General features: G+C 38.9%; 1 protein-coding gene across 9 annotated transcripts in view; it reads right to left on the reverse strand.

The window, feature by feature from the left end:
• Positions 1-2,317: 2,317 nt before the first annotated feature.
• CNOT4 (CCR4-NOT transcription complex subunit 4) overlaps positions 2,318-25,063 on the reverse strand; it is a 55,762-nt gene continuing 33,016 nt past the window's right edge. For 4 of the 9 annotated variants that reach the window (XM_080972093.1, XM_080972091.1, XM_080972092.1 and 1 more), the window contains 5 exons: positions 24,768-24,825; positions 24,267-24,516; positions 22,765-23,262; positions 4,374-4,586; positions 2,318-3,686 (listed from right to left, as the gene is read on the reverse strand). In XM_080972093.1, the coding sequence (XP_080828219.1) occupies positions 3,385-3,686; positions 4,374-4,586; positions 22,765-23,262; positions 24,267-24,516; positions 24,768-24,825 (1,321 nt within the window). In that variant the 3' untranslated portion in view covers positions 2,318-3,384. The remainder of the gene's footprint in view (positions 3,687-4,373; positions 4,587-22,764; positions 23,263-24,266; positions 24,517-24,767; positions 24,826-25,063) is intronic. The other 5 variants (XM_080972097.1, XM_080972096.1, XM_080972094.1 and 2 more) reach the window with 3 other exon arrangements.

Raw genomic sequence — 25,063 nt, forward strand, 5'->3', positions numbered from 1 at the left:
TCAACAGCAACTAGGAACTTATCTACATTTGCAGAATGCAAGCTATATACAACACACGAAGCAACCTTGTGTGAGGAGTCACATCTACACAAAGTGACTAAGCATTTGCCTTAGGGAGCAAAAATTATCTAGGATGCAGCTGAACAGGTCCCTGCATTTCAACCCCTTCAGACACAGAATTTGAAATTCTGAAATTCACATTGTATTAATGCAATAGAATGTTTATCATTTATGTTAATGCATTTTGCTTGGTTACTTTTTAATCTCTGGGCCCAGAAAACAACTCATACCAAACCATGCATTGCGAGCAACAAGTGGAATTGTAGGGACTTGGTTAAATACCTATATTTTCCAGAGTGATGTAGAATCCTTTCATCATCTACTGGATGTACCACCATCTTTCTATAATTGAACTAAAACAGGTGTCATCCATTCCTTTCAAATCTATATATAGATTGATGTAGTCAGAGGAGAAAATGTACATCCTAAATTTAGGTATAAAGCAATAAACAAAAGCAGGGGCCAAAAAATAATAATTCTGGTAATACCAAGCAAGTCAATTGGTGTGTAGATCAATTGCAGCTAAACAAACGTGGAAGTTGTTATACACAGTATGTATCAAATGCTTATGCATTCATTATGCAAGGATTATTTTACATAAACTCAGTTTTCTAGTAAACGCTATTGTCAGTGCTAGTTCATTAGTAATCTAAGATTACACGGCTTTTTCTAAACATCTTCAATGGCTCTATGGCTGCAAGGCACAAGTGACCATACTGGATAAAATGTTTTGGAACTCGTAAAGAAAGCTTGTTTTGAATATCCAGGATATTTGCTAATTTTATAGCTTGAATATCAAAGCTTGAATAGGAAAGACTCTGTATGTGCAGATGCGCGCACACACACAAATTCTAAGTGCCCAAATGCTTCACACATTCTCAGTAGTCTTTACAACAGGCTGAGAACTTTTGAGTATTATCCCCATTATAGAAGGTGGAATCAGATGCTAATGCCCAACAGCTTGTTTTAAGTCCACACAGTGTTTCGTGGATGAAAGTCTGATCTGAACCAGAGACTTTCTTTAACTTGTGGCCTGTGCTATTCAACACTGTACATGCACTGAGACAGAATACTGTATTCAAGAAAAATGTTCAGAAAAATGAATGTCATTACAACAGTTAGACCTCCTGTATATAAATTGTGTAGACCGAATTAAAAATGTAAACTACAGAAATGCCTGGGTTTTAAATGTTAAAATTTTCTCAAAAAGGCACACAATATGCAAATCTTATTTTCACACGGTGAGTACATACCAACTTTAAACTTTGCCATAACTAGAGGTAGCCCTCATCTTAGAGGTGGATAATGGTGGCATGCCCTATAGAGCTCTAACTATGCTCTATAGGACATGCCATCCTGATATAAAACAATATATTCCCCATAACATAAAGGCTGGGCTGACTCCAAGGTAAGATTTCAGCCTTTGTTAGAATTAAGTGGGTGCCAAAATGCAAGATGTATATTTTTATGTAGGATTATCAGACACATATGCAATCTCACTTTAGAATCTATGGATTAAAACAATACATAAAACTGCTTCACTCTTGCTTTCTCCTGGGGTGAAACTGGAAGCATTAAAGATGGTTTATTTGGCCTTGGAACAAGCTATATAGATGTCCTTGTGCTGCCTTCAAGTGCTTCCCCTTCCATCCTGCTTTCTGGGTTTGGAGAGAACCCTTTAAACAGAATTTCCTGGTTTGGAAGTTGTGGTTTAAGCAGCCTACATTATCAGACCAGGATTATGTCTGAACCAGGCTGCTGTGATGGAAGGCATTATTTTATTGTTTACAGCACAAATGGCACACTGATTTTCTGAGCTCAAATAACCAGAAATTGAACTTTCTTCTGAATAGATTAACACTATTTCTCAGTGTATTTTAAATGCATATGTGCAGTTCCATGTAATAATCAACAGTCAGCAGTGTGCAAAAAGTGGGAATATACAGAACACAATCTCATAAATACTTTTGGTCTATGTAACCCCCCATATGCAATATACACTAAACAATTTTGTAATCCCCTTTGGAAATTCCCCTAAATTTAAAAACTATGGAGACAGCACTGCCAAAAAGCAGGATGTTAACTGAGTAAAATACAGTAAAGCTGGGCAAGATATGGCACAGAAAAGCTAATGTTGGCACTAGGGCAGAGAGGGCAACAGTCTAATGGGGCATGCACAGACAGCATGTTTTCTGCCAAACCCATCACATGAACTGACAAAAATGAGCACAAAATCAAAGGAGAACTCACAAAAAGCTGTCATCAAGTTTTCTGTTTTATTTAAGATTTTAGTTTTAATTCTGAAGAAAGAGGTACATTTCCTTGTTTTTAGTTTTAGAGTCAGGTTATAACCATGTTTAATTTTATCTGTTTCTCTTTTCCTGTCTTTCAATACTGCACAAACGTCCAGAAACTACAAGGTTAAGTAAAAGCTGCAGGCAGAGGTCGTCAAAGGTTGCGCTCCTGATGGTGATCATGTGGCCCCAATGCAGTGCTATCCCAGAGTGCCTTAATCAGGTGATTTTTTTAAAAAAAGAAAAGAAAAAAAAGAAAGAGAGAATGACAAGGAGACAGAAAGACTGAAGTAAATATCACTCGTGTTTCAGCTGCTTATAATTATATCATGTATATGCTAGGTATTAAATCTGTGAATATTTTTAAAACATTACGTTTACTTGAAATCTAAAGCCAAAATTTTAAAATATCCCTCTGTTAAACCACTTCTTAGGAACAAGGCAACATGTCAGTTTATTTCAACAGGCAAACTGTCCTTCAACCCACTTCATGACAAATCTTACTGACAATACTGTCCTACCCTCCCAAACAGGGGGTGGGGGGCTATCTCCCTGCATACTGACACACAGAATGCAAAATAAATGCCAGGCCACTGGTTTTCCCCCCTATACCTTGAATCTCTCATTTAAATTAAACTGCTTTTACATCGCTGCATTTGATTCTGAATTTTATATTATTTCCCCCTACTTGACATTTTCTGCTAGGCTAAAGTAATTCCGTGCAAAAGATTTATGAAAATAATATTTTCCTTTTTATGCACTTTTGATTTCTCTCTCTCTTTTTTCTTTGTGTGTTTAAAGAAAATTCATCAGTGTATTTCAAACACTGGCTTAGCAGAATCTTAAAATAAAATTAAAAAAAGAGATATGGTTATGACCCTGTGATTGCATTGCATTTGGAGGCTGGTGGGGAAGAGTTTTGATCAGGAACTGGATTCTTCAGAAAGAAAGATGTGGAGGAGGGACCATGGGTGGGTGTAGGAAGTCTGGGTGGGGCAATTCCTGCATTTCTAATGTTTTTGAACTTTTCCTAATGACGATCCAGCGCTGAGCTCTGTAGTAGATCTGTGGGGGTTTTACTGGGGGGTCTGAAAGCTGTCTGGAAGCCTGGGGGAGGAGAGTGAAAACTGGCGGGGTTTGAAGGTGGGGAGTAAGGATTCCAACTGGCTCTGTGCAGAGGAATCTGTGTGCTGAAGGGGTTACTGTGGGGGGTCTGTGTCGGGGCAGCACTGGGGCCATCCATCTCTGTGAGAGCCTGAAGAGATTTTAGCCAGTGTGGTGGATTGTCGTCTTGAAGGGTGTCTAAACTGTTTCCAGCGGAGGCTGGGATACCTAGGAAGAAGAGAAAACATAGGAGGAGAAAGAGGTTAAGTCAGAGCAAGCAAGAACTTCAAATGTGAAGTAGGTCAGCTTAAACCTAACCAATGGCAATGGTAAGAAAACATTATTAGTTTGTACAAAGGACTGTTATAACCATGTTCCAGACAAAACAGTAGTTGAGTTTTCACAAGAAACATTTGCCCCTTGGAAAACTTTTCACACTTTCTACAACATTCTTCCAGAGATTTATTCACAATCTAGCTCTACCAGATACCATATGATCCTCTACTTTTTTCCAAATCATGCTTTAGCCTTTAAAAGGGAAACACAAATAGCCTTATAAGAGAGCTTTATAAACAAGTGGAGTATGTTCCTTTTTAATGAAAAAGAGTCCAGTTAATGTATCAGTGCCTAAGGAATTTCATTGCACAGAACTGGCAAGCCATTAGATCACAGGGCAACCTACTAAAGTCTAAAGATGTATTGGGAAGACGCTGAACATGCAACAGATATTGGGATGGAGGGTTTTTCCCCAAAAAGATGCTTGGACCTCTAGAAAGTTTGGTGGATGGAAGCTGGAAGAGACCACCGCATAGAGTTGCTTTTTCTTTCTTTCTTCCAAAAAAAAGCATTGATTAATTTGTGCAAAATATGCACTTGGTAATTCTCAGTGGAGCTGAATGAGCGAGAAATTGTTACCTGTGATGATTGCGGGGTCCATCCAGCTGCCAGGGCTGTCCCAATTCAGGCTGTCGGTGGTGGCAGTGTTGGATGTTGGTACACTGTGGTTGGCGTTGGAGGGGGAAGTAGCATTGGGCAGTCCACCAAAGTTGATGTTAATGTTCGGTAGAAGTGCCCTTAGCCCGTCCTGCCATTCCTTCATATTTAAACTCTCTACAGAACTGTTGTTGTCTGGGAGATTTATCAACAAAAAAGAAAAAAGAAAATGAAAGATAGAAAATAAAAAGCTGAAGTTAGAAACAGATGCTGTTTTTAGTGAAAGATGGTGGTTCTCTAAGCATTTAACACTGATTCCCTATCAAGAGAATGGGGCAATGATGATAAATCAAGATGAAGCTTGAATGTTGGGCCGCCATAGTACGCACTATTACTTAAGCATGTGATGGAGAAAAGTCCTTCCCCATGAAAATCAGGGTTGAAACCACAATGGTTAAAACACACTGATTTTCATTACTAGCAAGAAAAAAACACAACATCTTCAGATGAAAGCTCCCATTGTCCAATGACAAGATCTCTCTAGATTTACCAAAGAAGTTCTAACAGCTTCCTACTGAAGAAGATGCAAGACAATGCTACAGAGTCTGAACAGGGTTAGAGAATTGTGAAAACTTTATATATCACTTGTACTTTGTCAGAGGTAGGGAGAACCTGTTTTAGCACAGAGACTCTGAAGAAAAAGGAAATCCCTAAGTCTTTTCAGATGAATTCCAACCTGCTCTGAAGTTATGAATGACACACTAAAGAACCACACTCATATACAGGACTACTAGCTTCAGTCTCTCTAAGGGAAGAGAAATGACCAGTACTAAATCGTTACTCTACTAATATTAGAAATATTAGGAATATTTGTATGGCATTCTTTGAACTCCAGTCAAACACACAACTAAGACTTCAAGTCTTAGAGAATTCATAACCAGAAGATATGACTAGCTCACATTTACAAAGGAACAGGCAAAGTTTATGGAGAATAGGCCTATCAACAGTTGCTAGTTGTGATAACTAAATGGCACTTTGATGTCCGGTGGCAGTACCCCTCTGAGTATGAGATCCTGGAAGCATTAGATTCAGAGGTAACTAGGTAGACACTGTTAACAAAAGAATGTTTGACTACATGAATCCTAGGACACAGCAGCTTATTCCCATTATAAAATTATGTTTTTTAAAACTGTTGATTACACATCCAAATTCTATAAAAGGTTTAATCAACAAAAAAGTTAAGCTGGACATGACATGTGTATTTAGAAAAACAGAATGTTGAAATTTTTTTGCAAGGAGAAATATGATCATTTGATTTGTGAATTTCCATACAGAGACTAAGATGGTCATCTATTGTTCAACTACCACTAATTCCCAATTTATTTGAGCTTTCTTGTTCTGCTGATCTCTGTAGGTATGTTATTTTAGTTCTATGTTTAAACACCTACAAGTGACTGAGATGGGTTTCATCTGCTGGTGAAACACGAGGAAGTAACTTGTTGATTCCCCTTTGGCCAGAAGGCTCCAGCACCACCTCCCATGCTGTTCTGGAGGGTTCTCCAACCACATGGAGCAGGTGGTTTTTTTTGGTTTTTTGGAGGACACAAGCAGCTGAAGGGGAAGCAGGCAACTGAAAAGTCATCTCCCCCTCTTCCACCAGAAGAAATGTCTCGTGAGTGGGACTCTGCTTAGGTAGTGGGTCTTGCAGGCATTAGCCAAGTCTGGATCCAAACCAGAATTTGAAAATAAAATAAATGCTGCAACTGTTTTTAAGTTGTCATATTTGTTTGGATACTTAAAGTGACAAATCCTCATCTTTGGTAAGACAGATTTTTTTTTTGGGGGGGGGAATACAAAGTAAGGATTAATTACTTGACAATACTTTCTAGAACTAGTGATCCAGAGTCACCTTTCTTCTCTTGTGAATAGCATTTGGACAGAGTATACAGCCTTTCTATAACTGATTGAACATCCTCAAGAATCATGAGACAGATTTCAATCTATATCTGTAAAAAGGTCCACTATTAAGAGCATTTACCCAAGCTATGTCTGACAAGAAGACTGTCTATATTCCTTTGGGGGGGGGTCTAACTATGTACCGATGAGCACATGCTCATGAAGGCCTTTCCAGATATACAGTTAAGAGCTGATCTGAAATGGGAGTCAAGAGAGAAATGGGGAAAGAGCAAACAAGCAAGAGGAGCAATGTTTATCACTCACCGCCCATTGAAGTTACAACTATTGCAGCCTTCAAATCACAAACCAAGGGCACATAACTGCCCTTCCTCAAGAAGCAAACTTTAAAAGCAAAACCTGAAAGGTGACGTGGGGTATTGTGAAAATGACCACAGTTTAGAGTCAAATCAATTGAAAAATAAGTGAAAATGGTCTGCCATAGGCAGAGGATTACTGCGTGGACAGCAATTTATTTAAATGGGGACAATATTTAACAAGTTACCCTGGAGGCTGTTCAAGTCATGGGAAAGAAGAAGTGGACTACCAAGCACTGAAAGGCAAACGGCACCCATCTCAGAGAGTGAAATAATTTGGGTTGCTCAATATTTGTTGTTAGTAAACCAATGAAAGCTATTTTAACTTAGTATCAGTGTGTAAGAGTAAGCACAAAAAATGTGACCTCTCAGCTACCGCTGCAAAGGAACTGTTGCGTGAAACAGGTGGTCTACACTACTTATCACTTCAGGGCTAAACCAAAGCAGTAAGGTTGTCCTCAACTACTGACAAATACTTCTCAAATACTGAAAAGTGCTCAAAAAAGCAGTCTCTAGGCTTTGAGAGATGCACTGTGCACTCAACTAGGTATCTGGTGTAGATATAATACTCCCAGTTTGCTATCTACCATTAACCAAATAAGGAGTGGGCAGGCAGGTTCTGTCTCCCCTCTCCATCCTTTCCTTCTGCAGCATGAATTCCCTTTGTCCTTCCCCTGCTGACCTTAACCACATTAATTCAGCAGAAACATTAATTGCTACACAGGAATATGGTTTCAGGCTCAGAATTTAGCTTACTGAGAACCTTGGCTTCTTTGTTTTTACCACAAGGGTTGGAGCATATGTGATCAATGACTTGTGAAAGCTCAGAAACCAAATATAGTATTATGTTTAATTTCTTTATTCTACCCCTCTTCACAAAGGAGCCCAGGGTGACAATATGGCTGCATAATATTTCTAGTGAGGTAGAGTGGGGGCTTGAGGGCTCCTCGCTGGTCCTGGCCTCTCCTCAAATGGTTAGGAGCAGATAAATGATAGAAACGAAACAAGGTGAAAGGGAAATGCATAATAGAGGTGGTAGAATTCAGAAAGGGTTACCCTAGTTCAGCAACTTTTTTTCTTCTTAAGTATTTAAGACAGGCCTCCCCAAACTCCCTGACCACTGGTCCTGTTACTGTAGATAGGGATGATGGGAGTTGTAGTCCCAAAACAGCTGGACGGCCGAGTTTGGGGATGCCTGATTTAAGAGTATGTATAGCCCTGTGCTCAAGTACTTGACTCTGGGATTGGCTAACTCAGGCACAGTCCTCCTTGAAACCTCAACTACACAAGAGATAGTGTTATAACAGCATCCTTCCCACAAAGACCTACATTCAGCTGTCAGTAGGATATTAAGGTGAGGGACTTCCACATATTGTCGGACTCAAACCGGCCAAGCAGTCAGGGATGGTGGGACTGTCTTCTGCTAACCTGTTCTGTGTAATACTAAGAAACTGTCATAAGGAAAGGCCATACTGCCTATATGGAATAGCTTTTGTTTATCAGCCAAGTTCAATATTGCAAAAGGCAAAAAAAATACATAGTGAGGCTTTGGTATTATTCAAATATATTTTATTAACCTGCATTCTAAGTACTGAACTAAAAAAATATTTAACTGGATTATCTTTGACTTTAAGCAATATTGTCCTTAAATATTAATTCTGCCCCCAGTGTTTGTTCTTCCCCTTCTCCTGAGGTAAGTAAAGAGAAAGAGGGTATTCAAATTTTAGTAAGAGGGGAGTTATATTCCTTTATAAACCAGAATGGAATCTGAGCCACAATGCAGAATAGGTGCTATTTAGGGCAGCTCAACTTTTAAACAGGATAAGTACTGTCAATGTTGTATTTACTCTTATGAAATGGGTGTGATGTGAGAAATGTGTAATCCACAAATGCATGATGTGATACTGCTTTGTCACTTTTGCAACTGCTAAGCAAAAATGTTTTTTCTAGCAGCATCTCTGTAATTTGTCACTTGTTCAGAAGTCACCTATGTTACAGAAATACCACATGAATTTCAGGCAGATGCGCATCACCAACTTTCAAAAAATGTATCTGCTATAAAGTGATGAATATAAGAAAAGGCAATGGGCTAGATAAAGGAATCCTTGCTAATATGATCACAGAACAAGTTTACTAATAAAAAGTAGCTGTTGACACACAAAATGGTGGTGTTCTAACATCACAACAACATGGTTTATTGTGACATGAATGAGCCAGAAAAGTCTTGGAAAACATTTACCTTTAACTAGTCACAAATTCCTAATTCATCTGAACCAAGGAATACCGGTTTAACACAAACTATGGTCAGTTGCAAAACCACCCAGTTTCAAACCATGGCTTATGATGCTAGCTTATTTAAATTATAGTTACTTTAAATGAGAGAGACAGAGGATAAATACTTTAATGAATGAAATCCATTTTTGCATCAATGAAAACACAAAGAAATGAAAGACGGCATTTGTTTTGTTTCCTTGTAAATTAGGCTTAAGGAAGAAATGTACAATCTTGAAAATGAATATGAGTACCTGAACTTCAATAAGTGAAATCAAAACTTATTATTGAAATATTTTAAAACTAAATGCTTCCCGTGTTTTAACAAACTGTTCTTGATCAAGTAGTTAAGAAATTAAGCTGATGCAATTAATTAAATGAAGATTAGCAACAGCGGTATTTATATTGTTATAAAATTGACATTCTTCAACTGAAGTGTATGGGGCATATTTAACCAAGTCATTCTCAGAGTAGACTCACTGACATGGATATGACTAACTTAAGTCCACTGATTTCAGTGGGTCTGAGTATGACTTAATCTGATACCATCCTATTTTTAGAATACTTAAATTTCCTTTGACTAATTGTATCTTTAATAAATATAATTCAAACATAATCTGCACCAATATATTAATATTTCAATATTAATTATCATGTAGCCTCACCTTGTTCATGTTTTCACATTAGTCTATGTTCAATAAGGCTTACTCCAAGTGAGCAGAAGAATCATTACTGAAAGTTAATTATTTTCTCAGTGGTCACCCCCTAAACCTGCACATTAAATGGAAATTCTGCTCTTTACCCCCAAGAAATAAATAAATAGGGCAAACAACCCATTTTTTATTTGAATACAGTAGAAGATGCTAAGCGGTATGGCAACATGCAATTCAAGCAATTTTACTTGGAAAGCTTCCCTGTTCGTTCCTCAGCTGTGGTGAATAAAAGGAGAAATAAAAACCTCCTTCTCACAAAGATCCAAATTCTGTGAATTTCCAAGAACTATGGCAGAAATTTATAGGGGAAAGCTAAATATTGCAAAAGAGCATTTTCAACTATAGTCTCAGTTTTCACATGATCAAAATATTAGTCAAAGCATCTTTTAAAGAAATGTATGCTCCTCATGAGGCTGTCAGCAGCTTGGAACTGGCACAAAATCCCAATCCTGAAGCATTAATCCAAATATACTGATCTTCAACTGGTGTGTTGGGAGACACCAGTAAGTTGTGGACTGATCCGAGGTAGGTTGCAACAGAAGCACAACCATCATGCAAATATATGGTAAAAAATTAAGTAATGGATCCCAGAATGCATGTTTGAATTAAAAGTAGATCCTGGATTTGAAAGGGTTGAAGATAGCTGATCTAAGATACTAGACTCATATTTATCTCACAGGTAGCAATTCTCTGCTTTTCCACCACTAGATGGAGATGAAAACCCAGACATGAGGTGATACATTATGACATACCAAAATCCAGCAGACTGGAGCAGTCTAGTTCAAATAAATTCAAACACAGATTCATAGGAGAATGGACTTTAGTAAACCCTTCTCTAGCACACATTCAGGACTTCTGAATACACGACAAACTATCAAACTCTCTCTGATAGTTTCAATAGTTCGAAGCTCTTCACTGTCAGATGCTTTATACCAAAGCCAGATGGTGGGACACAGTAATCCTGCAACACCTAAGACTTAATTCTAAGAAACAGCAAATTAGGTGGCTAATCTGTGTCTCAACTGTACATTTCAGACAGCAGATATAAGCTTGCTGAAACAACTGCTCCTCCATGCAAAAAAAGTCCCTGCACACAAAACTAGGCGCCAGAGAGATGGGCTCTAAGTCAGCCTTCTCCCCGAAAGGCTAGTTTCCTATGCATATGAATTTTCCATGGGGGAATCTTACCTCCCCGCCCCACCTCTCCCCCACCCCCATCATGCACAATCAGAGGTAATGAAGGACAGACACAGGTTTATCACAATCCATCACCAACATTTATACTCCATCCAAAGCCAGCTAAACGTATGAAGGGGACCTAGGGGAAGTGGCTATAGTGTCCCCTGCAATGGCCATACCCTTGATGGACTTATTGACAGGGATGTCCAGAGTTGCAGCAGAGGCATCAGCAGCAGTGGTGGCTCAGAGAGGAGAATGAGGTATGCAGTGTGAAGCTGTTATTGTGCATTTCTCTACGACCCCAATTTGGTATTGCTCCAGAGAGCTGCTATATGGGACACAAAACAGACAGCTCATTTGTTCTTCTAGACTGCTAGGCACTCCACCAGAGCAAGCAAATCTTTAAAGGGTCCCTATACAGCCCAGGTGGGCCATTTAAGCAGTCCTCTCCCTCCATTCCGCTCAGTGGTGAGAGGAGTTATGAACAACTGCAGTAAGTCAGGAAGCTGTCTGTTTAATCCCTTCCCAAAGTCCCTGACATAGTATCACTGGCAATCAACACAGTATCAGGGGCACGGGAAAGCAATTAAACTGGCTCCTTTGCTGCAACTGCTCAGAGCTCCTTAGCACTGAAAAGCAAAGGATGAGTGGAATTATGAGTCTGCTTAGTTAAGAACTTTTCCTTGCTGCTTGGTGCAGATAGAAGTAGAGTGACTGCAGAGAGCGCTGAAGTCTATTTTAATTCCTCACCCATTTTCCTGTTATGGCATTATTCTGAAGCAATACTACTTTGAGAGCGCTGACAGTATATAGCCATTGCTCCAGCTCCTCAGCAGTGCAGAATGGCAAAACGGAATAACTTTGCCCAGCCCAGAGCAGCAGTGGACTCAGCTGGGGCCCTTTGGGCTCCAGCATCTGACTGACCACATCATGTGCTGATGCCAGGCCCAACTTTCTATAAAATATTCAAGGCACTTAACCATCTCATCTGCTATCTGAAGTCTATAATTCACCTGTGCAGTGTAATGCCAGAGGGAATATAGAAGTCTTTTTAAAAAATAAAATGAAAAAAATTTATGCTAAAGGGGCTGTGATCTCGTGGTCTACCTGCAGTAAGTTAGAATGTGTACACCGCTCAGTAAGCCTTAGCTTATTTTAAGATTCAGCTGTAAAGTATTCCTCCAAGTTAAAATGATTATCGCCATCTCTTAAAGCATCTATTTTTATCTTATGAATCACACTGAGGTCCTTTGATGAAAGACGGTATATAAATCTAATAAATAATAAAATAATATAATAAAATAAAAATAACCCAAGAGCTTTGGAAAGGAGGCATCACAACAGAAGCTGTTACCACTGGTGGAAGTTAACACTAGTTAGCAATGCCTTATTCAAACTGACTTCTGTAAAAATGAGAAATATAGGAGTACACCTGGCACACAGTGAAAAGACCGAAAGGGTTCTGGTTCAATCACACTCCCTATGCATACTACCTCTGATGGCTCTAGAGTCACCACGTAAACTGGCCAGCTGCCAATTTCTGCAGAGGCTAAAATTTTCATTTCACACTCATGGCCAGCGTTATGCTTCGTTCCACACTTCTTGACAATGCACATGTAACTTTTCCAGTTGTTTAACCATAGTCAATTGGTATGAATAGGGTAAGAGATCATGCTCTCCTTTGTCTCCTACCTTCTGGAGGATGACTGAGCCTCACCTTTTATTGCTGCTGAGTAGGTATTCCTGCAAAGAGGGGAATGCAGCTCATGATAAGTGATTCTAGGAACAGTTCTTTTGTTTAGCCATGGTTAAACCATCAGGAACATCATGTGTCCATAGGCTCCTACTCTCGACTAGTTTTCTCCTGTAGAGCTTAAGTTCTACTGAATTTTACAATGCTTGCTCTGTGCACTGAGTAGTTTCAGTTAAAAACATTCCAGAAACAATTACATTTCAAACACTCTTCCACCCAATGATCCTGGGGTTAGATGGTGTTTAACACCTGATGTCTTCACCCTACAGACCAGGGCTGAAAATTCCGCCAAGAACATACCATTATTAAACATACCAAGAACACATCATACCATTAAGTATGGTACATACCATACTGTACATGGAAACTCCTTTGATAATAAGCAGGTTTTGCATGGCCAGTCATTTTGTAGGACTAAGACTATGAACCAATGAATGGGAAGTGACTGGTCCAAAGGAAAGGAAAATCTAGTATGACGCCCTGTATTCTGCCATGCCCAGGGAGAGCCAGGGGCCGTAGTATAGGACTTGCTTTGCATGCAGAAGGTTCAATCCCCAACATCTCAAGGAACTCAGACTGCAGAACTGAGAAAACACTGCCCTGGAGATGTTGCTGCTAATACTGAATGAGATAAACCAGCAGTATAGAGCAAAGTGGTATGCTCACACAGAGAAAAGGGTTTTAGTACTCAGTAGGTTCTGTTTTTTGCATCTCGGAGAGCTTTAAAGTTTTTTTTCTGGAATAACTGAATAATTTAAAAATACTTCCCTTCAATATTACTATTTCAATGACAACTAATGTACTGAAAAAGCTTCATAGGGGTTTTAAAATACATCAACATAGGAAAAACGGACAAGGCGCCAGCAGTCCAGCACTGGCCGTTTGTGCAATCTTTTCAAACAATACACTCTTTACAAACAAAACAAAAAATGTATCTTAGCAATATAAACCCCCTTAGCAGATATGCAGATAAAGGAGACTTTTAATGTAAAGTACATTTGTACTAAATTCTGAAAGCTGCTCCACAAGTTACATTGTAGAAAACACTTGTTTTCTACTGCTACGTATGTGCAGCAAGCAGCCATCACCATTTTTGGATAGCTATTCTGCATTTCATGGCTCTCTTTTTGAAGTGTTTTGCCCTTCAATTCTCATGGTAAATGTAGACATTTAATTCTGGGACCTGTTCCCAGGTAGTCTTTGAGCTTTATATTTGGTAAGAACTTCATTAGATAACAAAAGCATTTTGACATCTAAAATGATAAAAAAGACAATTCAATTCTGTAAGTTACTCTACGGTGTAACATAGCTAAACAGTCCAATACTGCTTACCTGTGTCACCTTTCACTTTAAACTAGGATCAATAAAACACAACATGATGCTGTCTTACAGGAAAATATCCCAATAGGTAAGAGCGTCACAATAAAAGCTTACATGGCTCTGGAACCAAACTCCTCCATGGTAGTATAGCAACCTGGATGTACTGACATAAGCAGACCTTTGAAATGGGGTTTGAGTTTAGTTTAGCAAAAGTGTAAAGTACATGCTCTAGATGTAGAAAGCCCCAACTCTGATATTCTAGCTCTCTACTTCAGAATTTGTCAGGCAGCTGGATAGTGGGACACTTCTCCAGCACCTTACAGAGCAGATCTACAACCTAGGTGCCCCTTAGAACTAACCTGACCAAAGCTGAATTCAGATGTACACTTCTCTTTCAGTGAATGATGCGCAAAATACTGTTAATTCTCTTAGACTCACATTTCAGCATCATTTTGAGTAAAATTATCAAATAAGGAAATCCTCCTTACTATATATTTCTCTATGAAACCGAGTCACACAACTGAAACCCAGGAAAATCCCTTAAAAGCCCCTAGGCATCATCAAGACAAAATAAAGATGCCATTTCATATTCATATAGAAAGTGTCTTCACTTTTGAGCTTCAGCCAGCAATCATGCCACTGTAATTTTCCTTTGTTAGACTATCTCCTTATAAATCTTAATATCAGCAATGTTGACATCTAATAATATTGAAGTAGCTATGAACTGTCAACTCATATGGAATTTGGTATTTATACAGCATAAGCAGCAGCAATTAACAAGGTCTGAAAAGATACGCCGGGAAAAGGGCTAGTATGCAGATATCTTTATATACACATACTTTCCTGGGTTTGGGAAGTCTGTCCAAAACACAACTGTGGCCCATCAACTGCCCATCTCTAGTTTAGGATTTAGTTATACTGAAGTTCAAATGAGTAATCTGAGATAGCGCTGTATACGTACAAGACTTGGAAAGTATACAGGTTGCTTAATATAAAAAAGCAGCTTAGAGAACAGGAAAAGCAAAGCATTTCACTTAAAAAACCCAAATGCACTGGAGCAGAAATAAATATTTTCTCATACCACAGTTTAGTTGCATCATCACAGTTACTCTGTAAACCAATGAACATACCCTTAAATATGTCATTCTGATTTTATGTTGTGTTTTACATTTATTACGATTCAAACTGAAGAGTTTCAGAAAAAGGGAAGAGTTTCGGGGTGTGGAATTACATTCCCTGCAAATTCTAAATTAAGGTTGTGATCTAAGTAAAATATAGACAGGATACACACACACACACACACACACACACACACACACCACATATGTTGTGTGTTACAAATGCTGTTAGAGCATTTAAACTTTAAGTGTGTTTAGAAACAAGTTACGTGCTTTGGCATGAGAGCAACTGAAATGGGACCTTGGAGAAATGCTGAAGAGATCTTACAAATACATCCAAACTTTGCGGAAATGGTTTTTAAGTAAAGCAAGGGGAGTACTTGAAAGGGAAACTTAGAAAGTAAGTCAATTGTGCGTGCAGCTCTGGATCATGACCAAAGCCTTCAGGGACTTGTAAATAAAGTGGCCTAAACACTACTGTGTGCTTAGTAACAATTATTAAGCCATTATGTAGAGCAGCAGACCACTGCGCTCTGTAAGCAAAGATTGGAATCCAGATTCCGCTTTTCATAAGGTCAGATAAACAGAACATGGACTATAAAGAATAGAACACAGAATTTAGCTTTTGCTTTTTTTGCTATTGGGAGGTAATCAATTCCCATTTTTAGACCTGACATTTGATAGAAATATAGCAGAGTAAAATGAGTGATCTCTCCGTTAACATCTCTATGTGCTGGTAACTAGATTTACTAGCTAGTTCTATTCTAAAGCTCTGCTGTAATATCTTAATTTTTAAGCATTGCTCTTGATCTGCAATGCCCCCAAAGTGACAGGACTTTCTTGACAGGTACTGCCACATTCATAAGATATGGACACATATATTCCAGCAAATAAATCAACATTCTGTGGGAGGAAACAGGAAAGTCGTGAGAATAAAAGATCCTCACTGATTGCCCTCTTGTGGGCTAGCTATCTGTTTGAGCACAGTAATTTCCCTAACAGCAATAATTAAATTAAATGTTTGCTAAGTATACTGGCAATGGAGAAATGGCAGAAACAGACAAGAGCAAGCATGACAAGGTATTAACACAAAAGGTCATAAAATGAACAGGTATGATGGTGATGATCCTTATGAACTATCATACTAAAGATAAAACTGTGCCTAGGGAAGCCCTCTTCTTGTTCAGCTCAGAATTTTAATGCTTTAATTTTACTTAGACTCTTTGAACACAATAATCTGATTTTCACTTTTATTTTAGTTTGGCAGAAATGATGATAGTGAGAAGATACAGAAAAACGGGAAATAAAATATATTTCTGTAAGAACTTGGGCCTCATCTTCACCGATGTTCTTTCCTTTTTCCTACCTACTTGGTCCCTCAATGGAAATGAAATCAAGAAAGCCTGCTGGAGTATCTAATATTTGCAATAAATTCAGATCCTAATCATTTGTTAAAGATGCAAATGCAAAGCATGGCAATGTGAATCACCTTAAAGTCTTTGAATAGAATAATATTGTGTTAACTTGACAGGAAAGGAACTAATTAACAGAGATAAATAGTCTAATGTAAAATGAATGCAAGGTCCAGTGCATATACTTTACTGGACAATATATGACAGACCCAGCTCACCTTTGGAGGTCCAAACGATATGCCAGCATCCCCTCTATTACTAGATATCATGACATATAATGGCATTGTGGCTATAACCTGCCGCAATGTCTTCGGCAAACATCCAACCCTGCACATATGTAGCTTACACTGAGGTTGGAACATGACCACCAGGCTATTAGCAGATGTTAACTAGGAAGGCTTCCAGTCAAGTGTCAGAACTCAGAACAGAAGCTTGAAAAATATGAACCAAAAAAACAAAATGTCTCTAGTGGACATTGCTGGGTTTCAGTCACTGGAAACCGAGTTCATTTCTAATCTGTTAATAGGCAAGCTAGTTCATTGAAGGTCCCTGAAGTGTAGTAAAGCAAGCTCACAATAACATAAGAGTTACACATTGAGACCAAATACATGGGCCAGCTGCTTTGACATCTAAAAAGTGATCAACACATTCCCTCCTTGTCCTTTTGTGTTGTATCATTTGGATTGTAAGCCTGTGGGCAGCAAATGCCTTGCTTTTTACTCTGGGAGCTTTTACGGCTGAAGAGCGGGGTACAAATGTGTTATACATGTGAATATTTTAAAAAACAGGTAGAACTATAAAACACGATGTACATATATATATACATAATACAAACTGACAAAACAAAACACCCAATACTTCTTTTAGTCATTCCTTTGGGAGAAAAGATGCACTCAAGAACAAGAAGGAAGTCGCATCATATTCTACACGAGGAGCTCCATAGGGATGAGTTGCAAGACTGATGCCATTTAATTATCTTCTGAAGCAGTCCACACATTTCACAAAAGTCAATGATGATACAACACTGGAAGAGCCTAGAAACATAATGGGCTAATTTTCTGGGAAGGTGGTGCCAAAGGTGGTGGCAGAGCAACTCCCAAGTATTCCTGAATGATACTGATTATCTGGATTCACTTCAATGTGTCCCCTGCTTCTAAGACTGAATTGTCCTGATTTATGGTCTTTATCAAGAGAAGGACAGAGAAATGTGACCCTTATTACTCTTACTAGATCTCTCCATGGCTTTTGACACCATTGAGCAGGATGAGTATCAAAAGGCATTGTATCACAATGGTCAAATCCAGAAATGAACTGGGGAGTGGGGGGAGAGTGATTTTGGCTTCCTAGCACTTATGTGATAGGATTCCACCAGGCACTGCTTTGTCCCTGGAGGGCAGGGTTTGCATTCCCTTTGATGGAGCAGGCACATAGATTGGAGGTACAGCTGAATACATCTTTGTCAACCAAAGTCTAAGTTTCCTTTTTTGCTTGGAGGGCTTTTTACCAGCTTCACCTGATCAGCTACAGCCATATCTGGATGGGGATAACCTGGCCATCATAGACCATGCACTCAAGACTAGATTACTGAAATGCACTCTATGTGGGGCCACCCTTGGGATTGATCCAGAAGCTCCAGCTAGGGCAGAATGCAGCACCTAAGATAGTTGATGGGAAGAGGTGGTGGGCAACATGTAATACTACTGCTAAAATATCTGCACTGGCTGTCCATGTTACAGGGCAAGGCTCAAGCCTCTTATATTAATAATAGAAGGCCCTGAACAACTTGGATTCTGAGTACCTTAAGGGCTGCCTGAGTTCTTATATGCCAGTTTGATCATTGAGATCTGGAGGAGTGATGTTAGTTGTTTCAATAGCCCGACTGCTTTTGATGAGACGTTAGGCATCTAGTGCTATTGGTCCCCCACTGGAGAATTCTCTTCCAGCAGATGTGGCAGGCATCCTCACTTCTAAGATTCAGACATCTCTTGAAGATTTTTATGTGTTGCCAGTCCTATTCAATGGTTTACACTTTTAAGACGAGGCAGTCATTTTTACAATTATGCTGTATTGCTGTTAATTGCATTTTATCTCTTTTGTAGATCCTGCTGTACACCGCACTGAAATTTTGCATGTGAGTGGTATATAAATATTTTTAATAAATAAAATTAATATGTAATGTAACAACATTGAGAGTTCAGTAGCACATACTATGCAACTCGCCAACATAAAATTCAACAGCAAATTCAAAAAAATTCCTTCTTTCTGCATATTGACCCTGAATTAGCAGGTAAAATCCCCACACTAATATAAAAAACTCTTGCAACTCCTAATTATATTATGACTTAATTTAGATAACATATTCAGTGTATTTGGCCTTGTAATCAAGTTTAGCACTGCTGAAAACAGTATTTTCCACTGGGAAATACTGTTCCTATGATTTAAAAAGAAGTCAATAATTACTAAAATATTTGTTAAACTATCTGAAGATAGCTTTCTCACATTGATGGCTAAGTCAGTGATGCCTGATGTCCACCATTTGTAAATAAAATATATAGTTTAGTTAAAAAAGTAAGTACATCAAAGACCAATCTAAAAGCCAAGAAAGATTTTTCATCCAATAAGAAAGGTGCAAAATTCAGGAGAAGGGCAAAGCAAAAAATATTTCATGCATATTATGCCTCAGAAAGGTAGAAGCTCTGTTAGAGATGACATACCGTATTTTTCGCTCTATAACACACACCCGACCATAACACGCACGTAGTTTTTAGAGGAGGAAAACAAGAAAAAAATATTCTAAACAAAACAGTGGATGTATGATTTTTGTGGTTCATGCTGTGGCCACAGACATGTGATCTGACAGTGAATTTGGGGTGACCCAGTGCAAAAATCCTGAGGATCCATGTGGATCCATGCTTTGTAACCACGTTTTAAGTGGGGAGGGAAGGAAAAGCACTCAAGGGACAAGGAACACGCGTGGGGTGTGTGGAGAAGGATGCTGCTAATAATGCAGAAGAGGGGTTTAAGGGGAGAAGAAGCACGTGTGTGGTGGGTGGAGAAGGATGCTGCTAATAATGAAGAAGAGGGGTATAAGGGGAGAAGGCTCCTCTCCTCTCCCACTTTGCTCCTTTAAAGCAAGCAGGCTCTGCTTTTCTCCCTCCTCCCCGCTCATCCCCAGCTTAGCGAGCTGAAAAACTTTGCTGCTATTTAGTGAGCTGAGTGGGGAGGAGAGAGGGACAGAGAGCCTGCTTGCTTTAAAGAAGCCAACCGGACAGGAGCTGCTTACACTCGTGTAAGCGGCTCCTCTCCTCTCCCGCTTTGCTCCTTTAAAGAAGCAGGCTCTCTGTCCCTCTCTCCTCCCCACTCAGCGGCTCTTCTCCCTCTTTGCTGTTTCAAAGCGAGCCACGGAGGAGGAAAGGAAGGGGAACCATGGATCCTCTGCTCACGACTGCAGCAGATCCCCCCGCCATCCGTAGGCATTCCCTCCATAACACGCACTGACATTTCCCCTTACTTTCTAGGAGGAAAAAAGTGAGTGTTATGGTGCAAAAAATACGGTAATTATTTAAGGACATCTGTCTTCTCCTAAAATGGAGCGCATAATTGGAAAACTAATAGGCACATACATCATAAAGCCAAGACATTTCTTCAAGAGTCAAGGGGAAGGTTAATACAATATGCAGAAAGTTAAGATATTGAAAGCTGCTAGAATGCTCATTAGAAACAATGTTTTCAACATCAAAATATCCATAACCTAGCAAGGAATGGTAACTAGTCACAACTTCCAAGTTGCCTTAGCAATTACTAAACTTACTACACTTAATTGGAAATCCCAGGCTTTTCATTTTTTGATAAACTTTTCACATGCACGCATAAAGAGATGAATGCTTTTCAGCACAAGCTGTTTATGCCATACAACCAACTTGCCTGTCCCTGGTACAACTTACTGCAGAAGCTTTATACTTCATAATATTAGTTGCATTGTTTTAGTCTTCTAGCATCCCTAAAGCAACTATGACCACTACTACAATAAAGAGCTTCAAAGATCTATTTTTGAATCAAGCCTCTGAATAGCACAGGCTAAGAATCTAAGTAAGTAAATTAGCAAATACTGTTTTCTGTAGGTTGTGTTCAGAGTTCCTAAAGAGTTTGTGTGGTGTAGTCAAAGCATTGCAGTAGATTCAAATCCTTACTCATCTGTGAAGCTCACTAGACCAGTCTTTCTCAGCCCACAGAGTTTTTGCAAGAAAAAATATGGGAGTGAAAGAAACAAATTTTACAAGTAGCATAATGTTTACTAAATCAAAGGGGGAAGAAACATATTTCATTCAACTACACTACAACACTCTACTTCAGAATATACCACGTATTTAGAAGGTGGTTTTGACTCATTGTTCCCAAACTTTTTTCTCAGGACCACAACTTTCAAAATAAAAAATTGCTCACGCCACACTGATTTTTTTTATTGATAAGAAATAAATTGGAGAACAAAAAGAAACAACTCCTGGCAGTGCTTGATTTTGAAAAGGTATCTATCCATATTTTGCAAATGAATGAATGAATGAATGAATGAATGAATGATACTATACTCCACGATACTACACTGAAATGGTTAGGTGTTTCTTTGATTGCCCTTGAATCTTCCTGCAACCCCTTGCCATCTTCTCTGGCCACACCAGTGTGATGTGCCACACCCTTTGAGAACCACCGCTCTAGACTTCTCTTCTACTGAAGAGCAGGAAATGGATTTTTCAGGCTAGGCCAGAGTTCAGAGACTTCACACATTCAAACATCACTTCCACACTAACACAGCTGATTGTTAAGTTCAGTGATGGCCCCTTTTATCTAATGGAATATGAATGGGAGGGCTCTTAGCGGACATCTTTTCTGGGTCACATGGAGAATCTGAAATACTTCTCTGCATGTTTTTATATCCTGACATAATTACTAGCTTTTTCCATTTTCAAACTATATATCTAAGCCAGAGTCAAAGCTAAGACTAAAGTGCCAAAGAAATGCTTTTGTAACCAGAATGAAGAGACAGGTGTTGTGACCATGTTACAGATTTTATGATAAGCTGCAAATCCTCTGGATTCCCAAAATACTAACATAAGCAGTCACTATCAGTAAGAAATGGATGGTATATAAATGTTTTAAGTGAATCATAATGAGAATAGAAAAAAAACAATAATTGTTACAGTAGCCAAGAAAAATAAAGCACAGGAAAACTAGTTTACAGAAATAAAAAGGTGCTATTACTGAACAATATTTTCCACACTGTTTAAGATATGGTCTGTAAACCCAAAACATCCCAAGGAGAAGACCACTGCAAGTTATGATGGAAGGAACAGGTTACTTGAAGTTTGCTCTAAAATTCCAAAAGGTATTATCATGAAGTGATGCTTGCTATGCCACAAAGTCTTGTGTGTGTCAGCTACGAAGTACACTCTTCCAGCGGGAAACAATAATGCCAGCTGGAGTGAAATGTTACAAAAATGAAGGGCAAGGGATTAAAGTGAATGGTATAGGTATCAGATGGCTTCATATACGGGATCATAAAGAATATTTTTTGCACAATTTTAAATTTACTGGTTCATCAATGTAAGATTTCAGATACAATTGAAGATGATAGAGTTCAAATGGCAATGGAGAGAAAAGATATGGCTATTGCATTGGCAGCACCTTGGTTGATAAATTCCCTCCCCAGTGAAGTTCATCTGGTGCCTATATTGTTGTTTTTCAGACATCCGGTTGGGGCATTTTTATTCTCTCAGGCATTTTAGATTATTTTTTAAAAAAAAGATTTGAGTGAAAAGGAAACTGAATGTTAATCACTGTAACTGAGTTATCCATTCTGCTGACTTTGGAAAGTGCAAGTACCCCGGGATATATATTGTATGAAAGCAGTATACAAATACTTCAAAAAATAAATAAAAAATAGCTTTTTCCTGCCATATATGCCAAGCATCATGAACCGGGACTGAAGAATTCATTTTTTTAAAAAAGTTAAAATGTAATCTATTTCTGCAATTAAGTAAACTATATATTTAAAATAAAGATCAACTCCACAGCATGATCAAGACTGTCAATGTAAATCATAAAATCACTTTTGAAATAAGGATGATTGGACATATGATACTCCACTTTCCTTATAAAGCTCATTATAAGGCTAAATTCCAAGCTAAACATTTCATTTTCAAAATGCATAAAAACACATTTCCATCATGATAGTTACATTATCAATTCCAGTACCAAATACCATCAACCCCTTCTCGCTACTCTGATTTAGAGAAGCTGAAGGCATGAACAAGGCTCACTGATGCTTTCTCAGCGCACTTACCTGCTATAGGGATCCCTCCTAGACCTGTGCTGTGCTGTGGTGGGAGGTTTAAGTCCAAGAAATTACTATTTGAAGGTGGGTTTGCTGTGTGGTTCAAGTGCATGATGTTATTGCGTGGGAAGGCCATCCAAGGATAGCGAGCGGCTTGGCCTGGAAAATTGAAGGAGTTGTAAACTGCTCGATGCTGTTGAAATTGCGGGAACCTCTGTGGCAAGACTGAAAATGTGCTATTGAGAGAGTTGGCATTTGCGGGCGCAGCAGGATGCAGAAATCCAGAGCCTGACCCTTTGGCGGTTGTAGTGTGTGGGGAAGGGTTCTGGAGAGACGTGGGCGAGAGGGAGGGTTGGTCTTGGACCGACAGTTCCTTCTCGATCAGGTCTGCTAAGGCTTTGCGGGTGATATCAAAGGGATCAAACCCCAAGTCATCTTCTTGCTGTTTGGAAGAACCAAATCCAAACGCCGCTTGCCAGTCTGTAGACGAGGATACTGGGATGGTTTCTGTGGGATTTAAAACAGGTTATTAACGACAAACTTGCATTTTCCCCAGCTTAATATGAGTCAAAATACTGACAGATTTCCCTTTCCAATAATTGGTTATTCTCATTCCTGTGGCAGTTTTCCCCAGCCTGGTACCCTCCAGATGTTTTGGATTATAATTCCCATTGGTCCTGGGAGTTGTAGTCCAAAATATCTGGAGAGTAACAGGTTGGGGAATCCTATTCCAGGGGCAACTGGTTTTTAGATTAAAGCTCACAATACCCTTTATGTTCTAGTGGTGTACAGTTACCAAGAAAGCAACTTTCTTTATCTTTGCATTTTTCTTCCCTATAGTTCTAAACTGATCCTCTACTTGGGAATTTCACATTTCTGTCTCAGATGAAAAGCTGCTCCCGAAGGTAACAAGCCCCTTCAGAAAGCTGAGGTGGAGGCTGTGTGGGCCTACTAGGGAAGTTGCTGAAAAATCTGGCAGAAGCACCTCATGGTTTTCAAGATCCAACCCTATGAATTTCCCATCCACCTTCTGCAACACATTACAGTAGCACTTCTTCGTCTTTTAAATGTAAGAAACCACTCTTTCCACTGCATATATTCCTTGCTAGAGGCTAGATAATTCTAGAGATGTCTACATGAAGGAACTTGATTGAGAAGAACTGTTCAGTTACTAATTAAAATGTCTCACCGCTTGCAATTTTAAGCAAAATGTTCTTATTGGTCTGACTGCTCATTAGCATCAATGACCATATGCATACAAGCACAAAATATGATTTATGTAAGGTTTTATTTATTTATTTTGAATCTTTATTTTGAATCTACATTTCCACGATCTATGAAAAAAGTAAAGCACTTTACAAAATAATAATTGTGACATTTTCACAAGTTCTTTAAACTGGAGCAGTACTGAGCAGCACTGTCAAGTTCATGCTAAACTGTAAGTAAATGTAAGCACCTGAAGATATTATTTCAAGCTATTGTGTGCATGGGTTGTCTAACTAATACTATACCTGATGTGAAGAGGCTCTGTGGCTCTGGTGCCATCGGCCAGTCATTTGAAGTCTGTGGGGAGCTGGGAAATGGAGGGAGTCCACTTGGAATAGGGTTGGGGTGCCGGAAGTTGTCCGAGAAGAGAGACTGTGACTCTGTTATAGCCCCTTCAAAGGGAGACCGTGCACTGTGATTGGATGAACTGATGGGGATGACTGAATTGGATTTTGATAAGCCGGGTGGTGGTGAAGGTGTGTCACTATTTGATATCTAAAAAGAAAAAGCAAACAGTTTTACAATTGTATAGTAAAAAACAGTTTCTTCTTTTAACAACCATTTGGTCATTTCCAAATAACATGTGTTTTTACAGCTAGTATAAAGTTTTAATCAAGCAACCATCTTATGCAGCTGATAGGCAGGAAGGTATATTTAAGATTATGGCAAATAAATATTTCAACACACAATATAGTCCTTTGCAAATATAAGGGTATGCAGTTGGCAAGAGTTAAGAAGATGCTTACCTGCTGCGAGTTATCACAGTTTCCTATACTGAGAGAATCTGAAGGTTTGTCGATAGTGCTAGAGAGAAAGAAAAACTATTAGGCAAATGTAAAAGACACAGCCTGATGGCCTGAAACTGTAGGAATTAATTTAAAAAATATTTTTAGAAAACCTAGTTCACGGAGATAACTGACAGCATGCTGATTAGCTCCATCTTGCACATTCTGCTTGTTCATTGTTACTCAGTGTAACCTCACAGCAATCAAAGTTTGTCTATTGCCCCTACTATCAGCCCCCGACATTAAACTGGTGTCCA

This window comes from Podarcis pityusensis, assembly GCF_964106645.2.
Source record: "Podarcis pityusensis genome assembly, chromosome: 10".
Classification (NCBI taxonomy): domain Eukaryota; kingdom Metazoa; phylum Chordata; class Lepidosauria; order Squamata; family Lacertidae; genus Podarcis; species Podarcis pityusensis.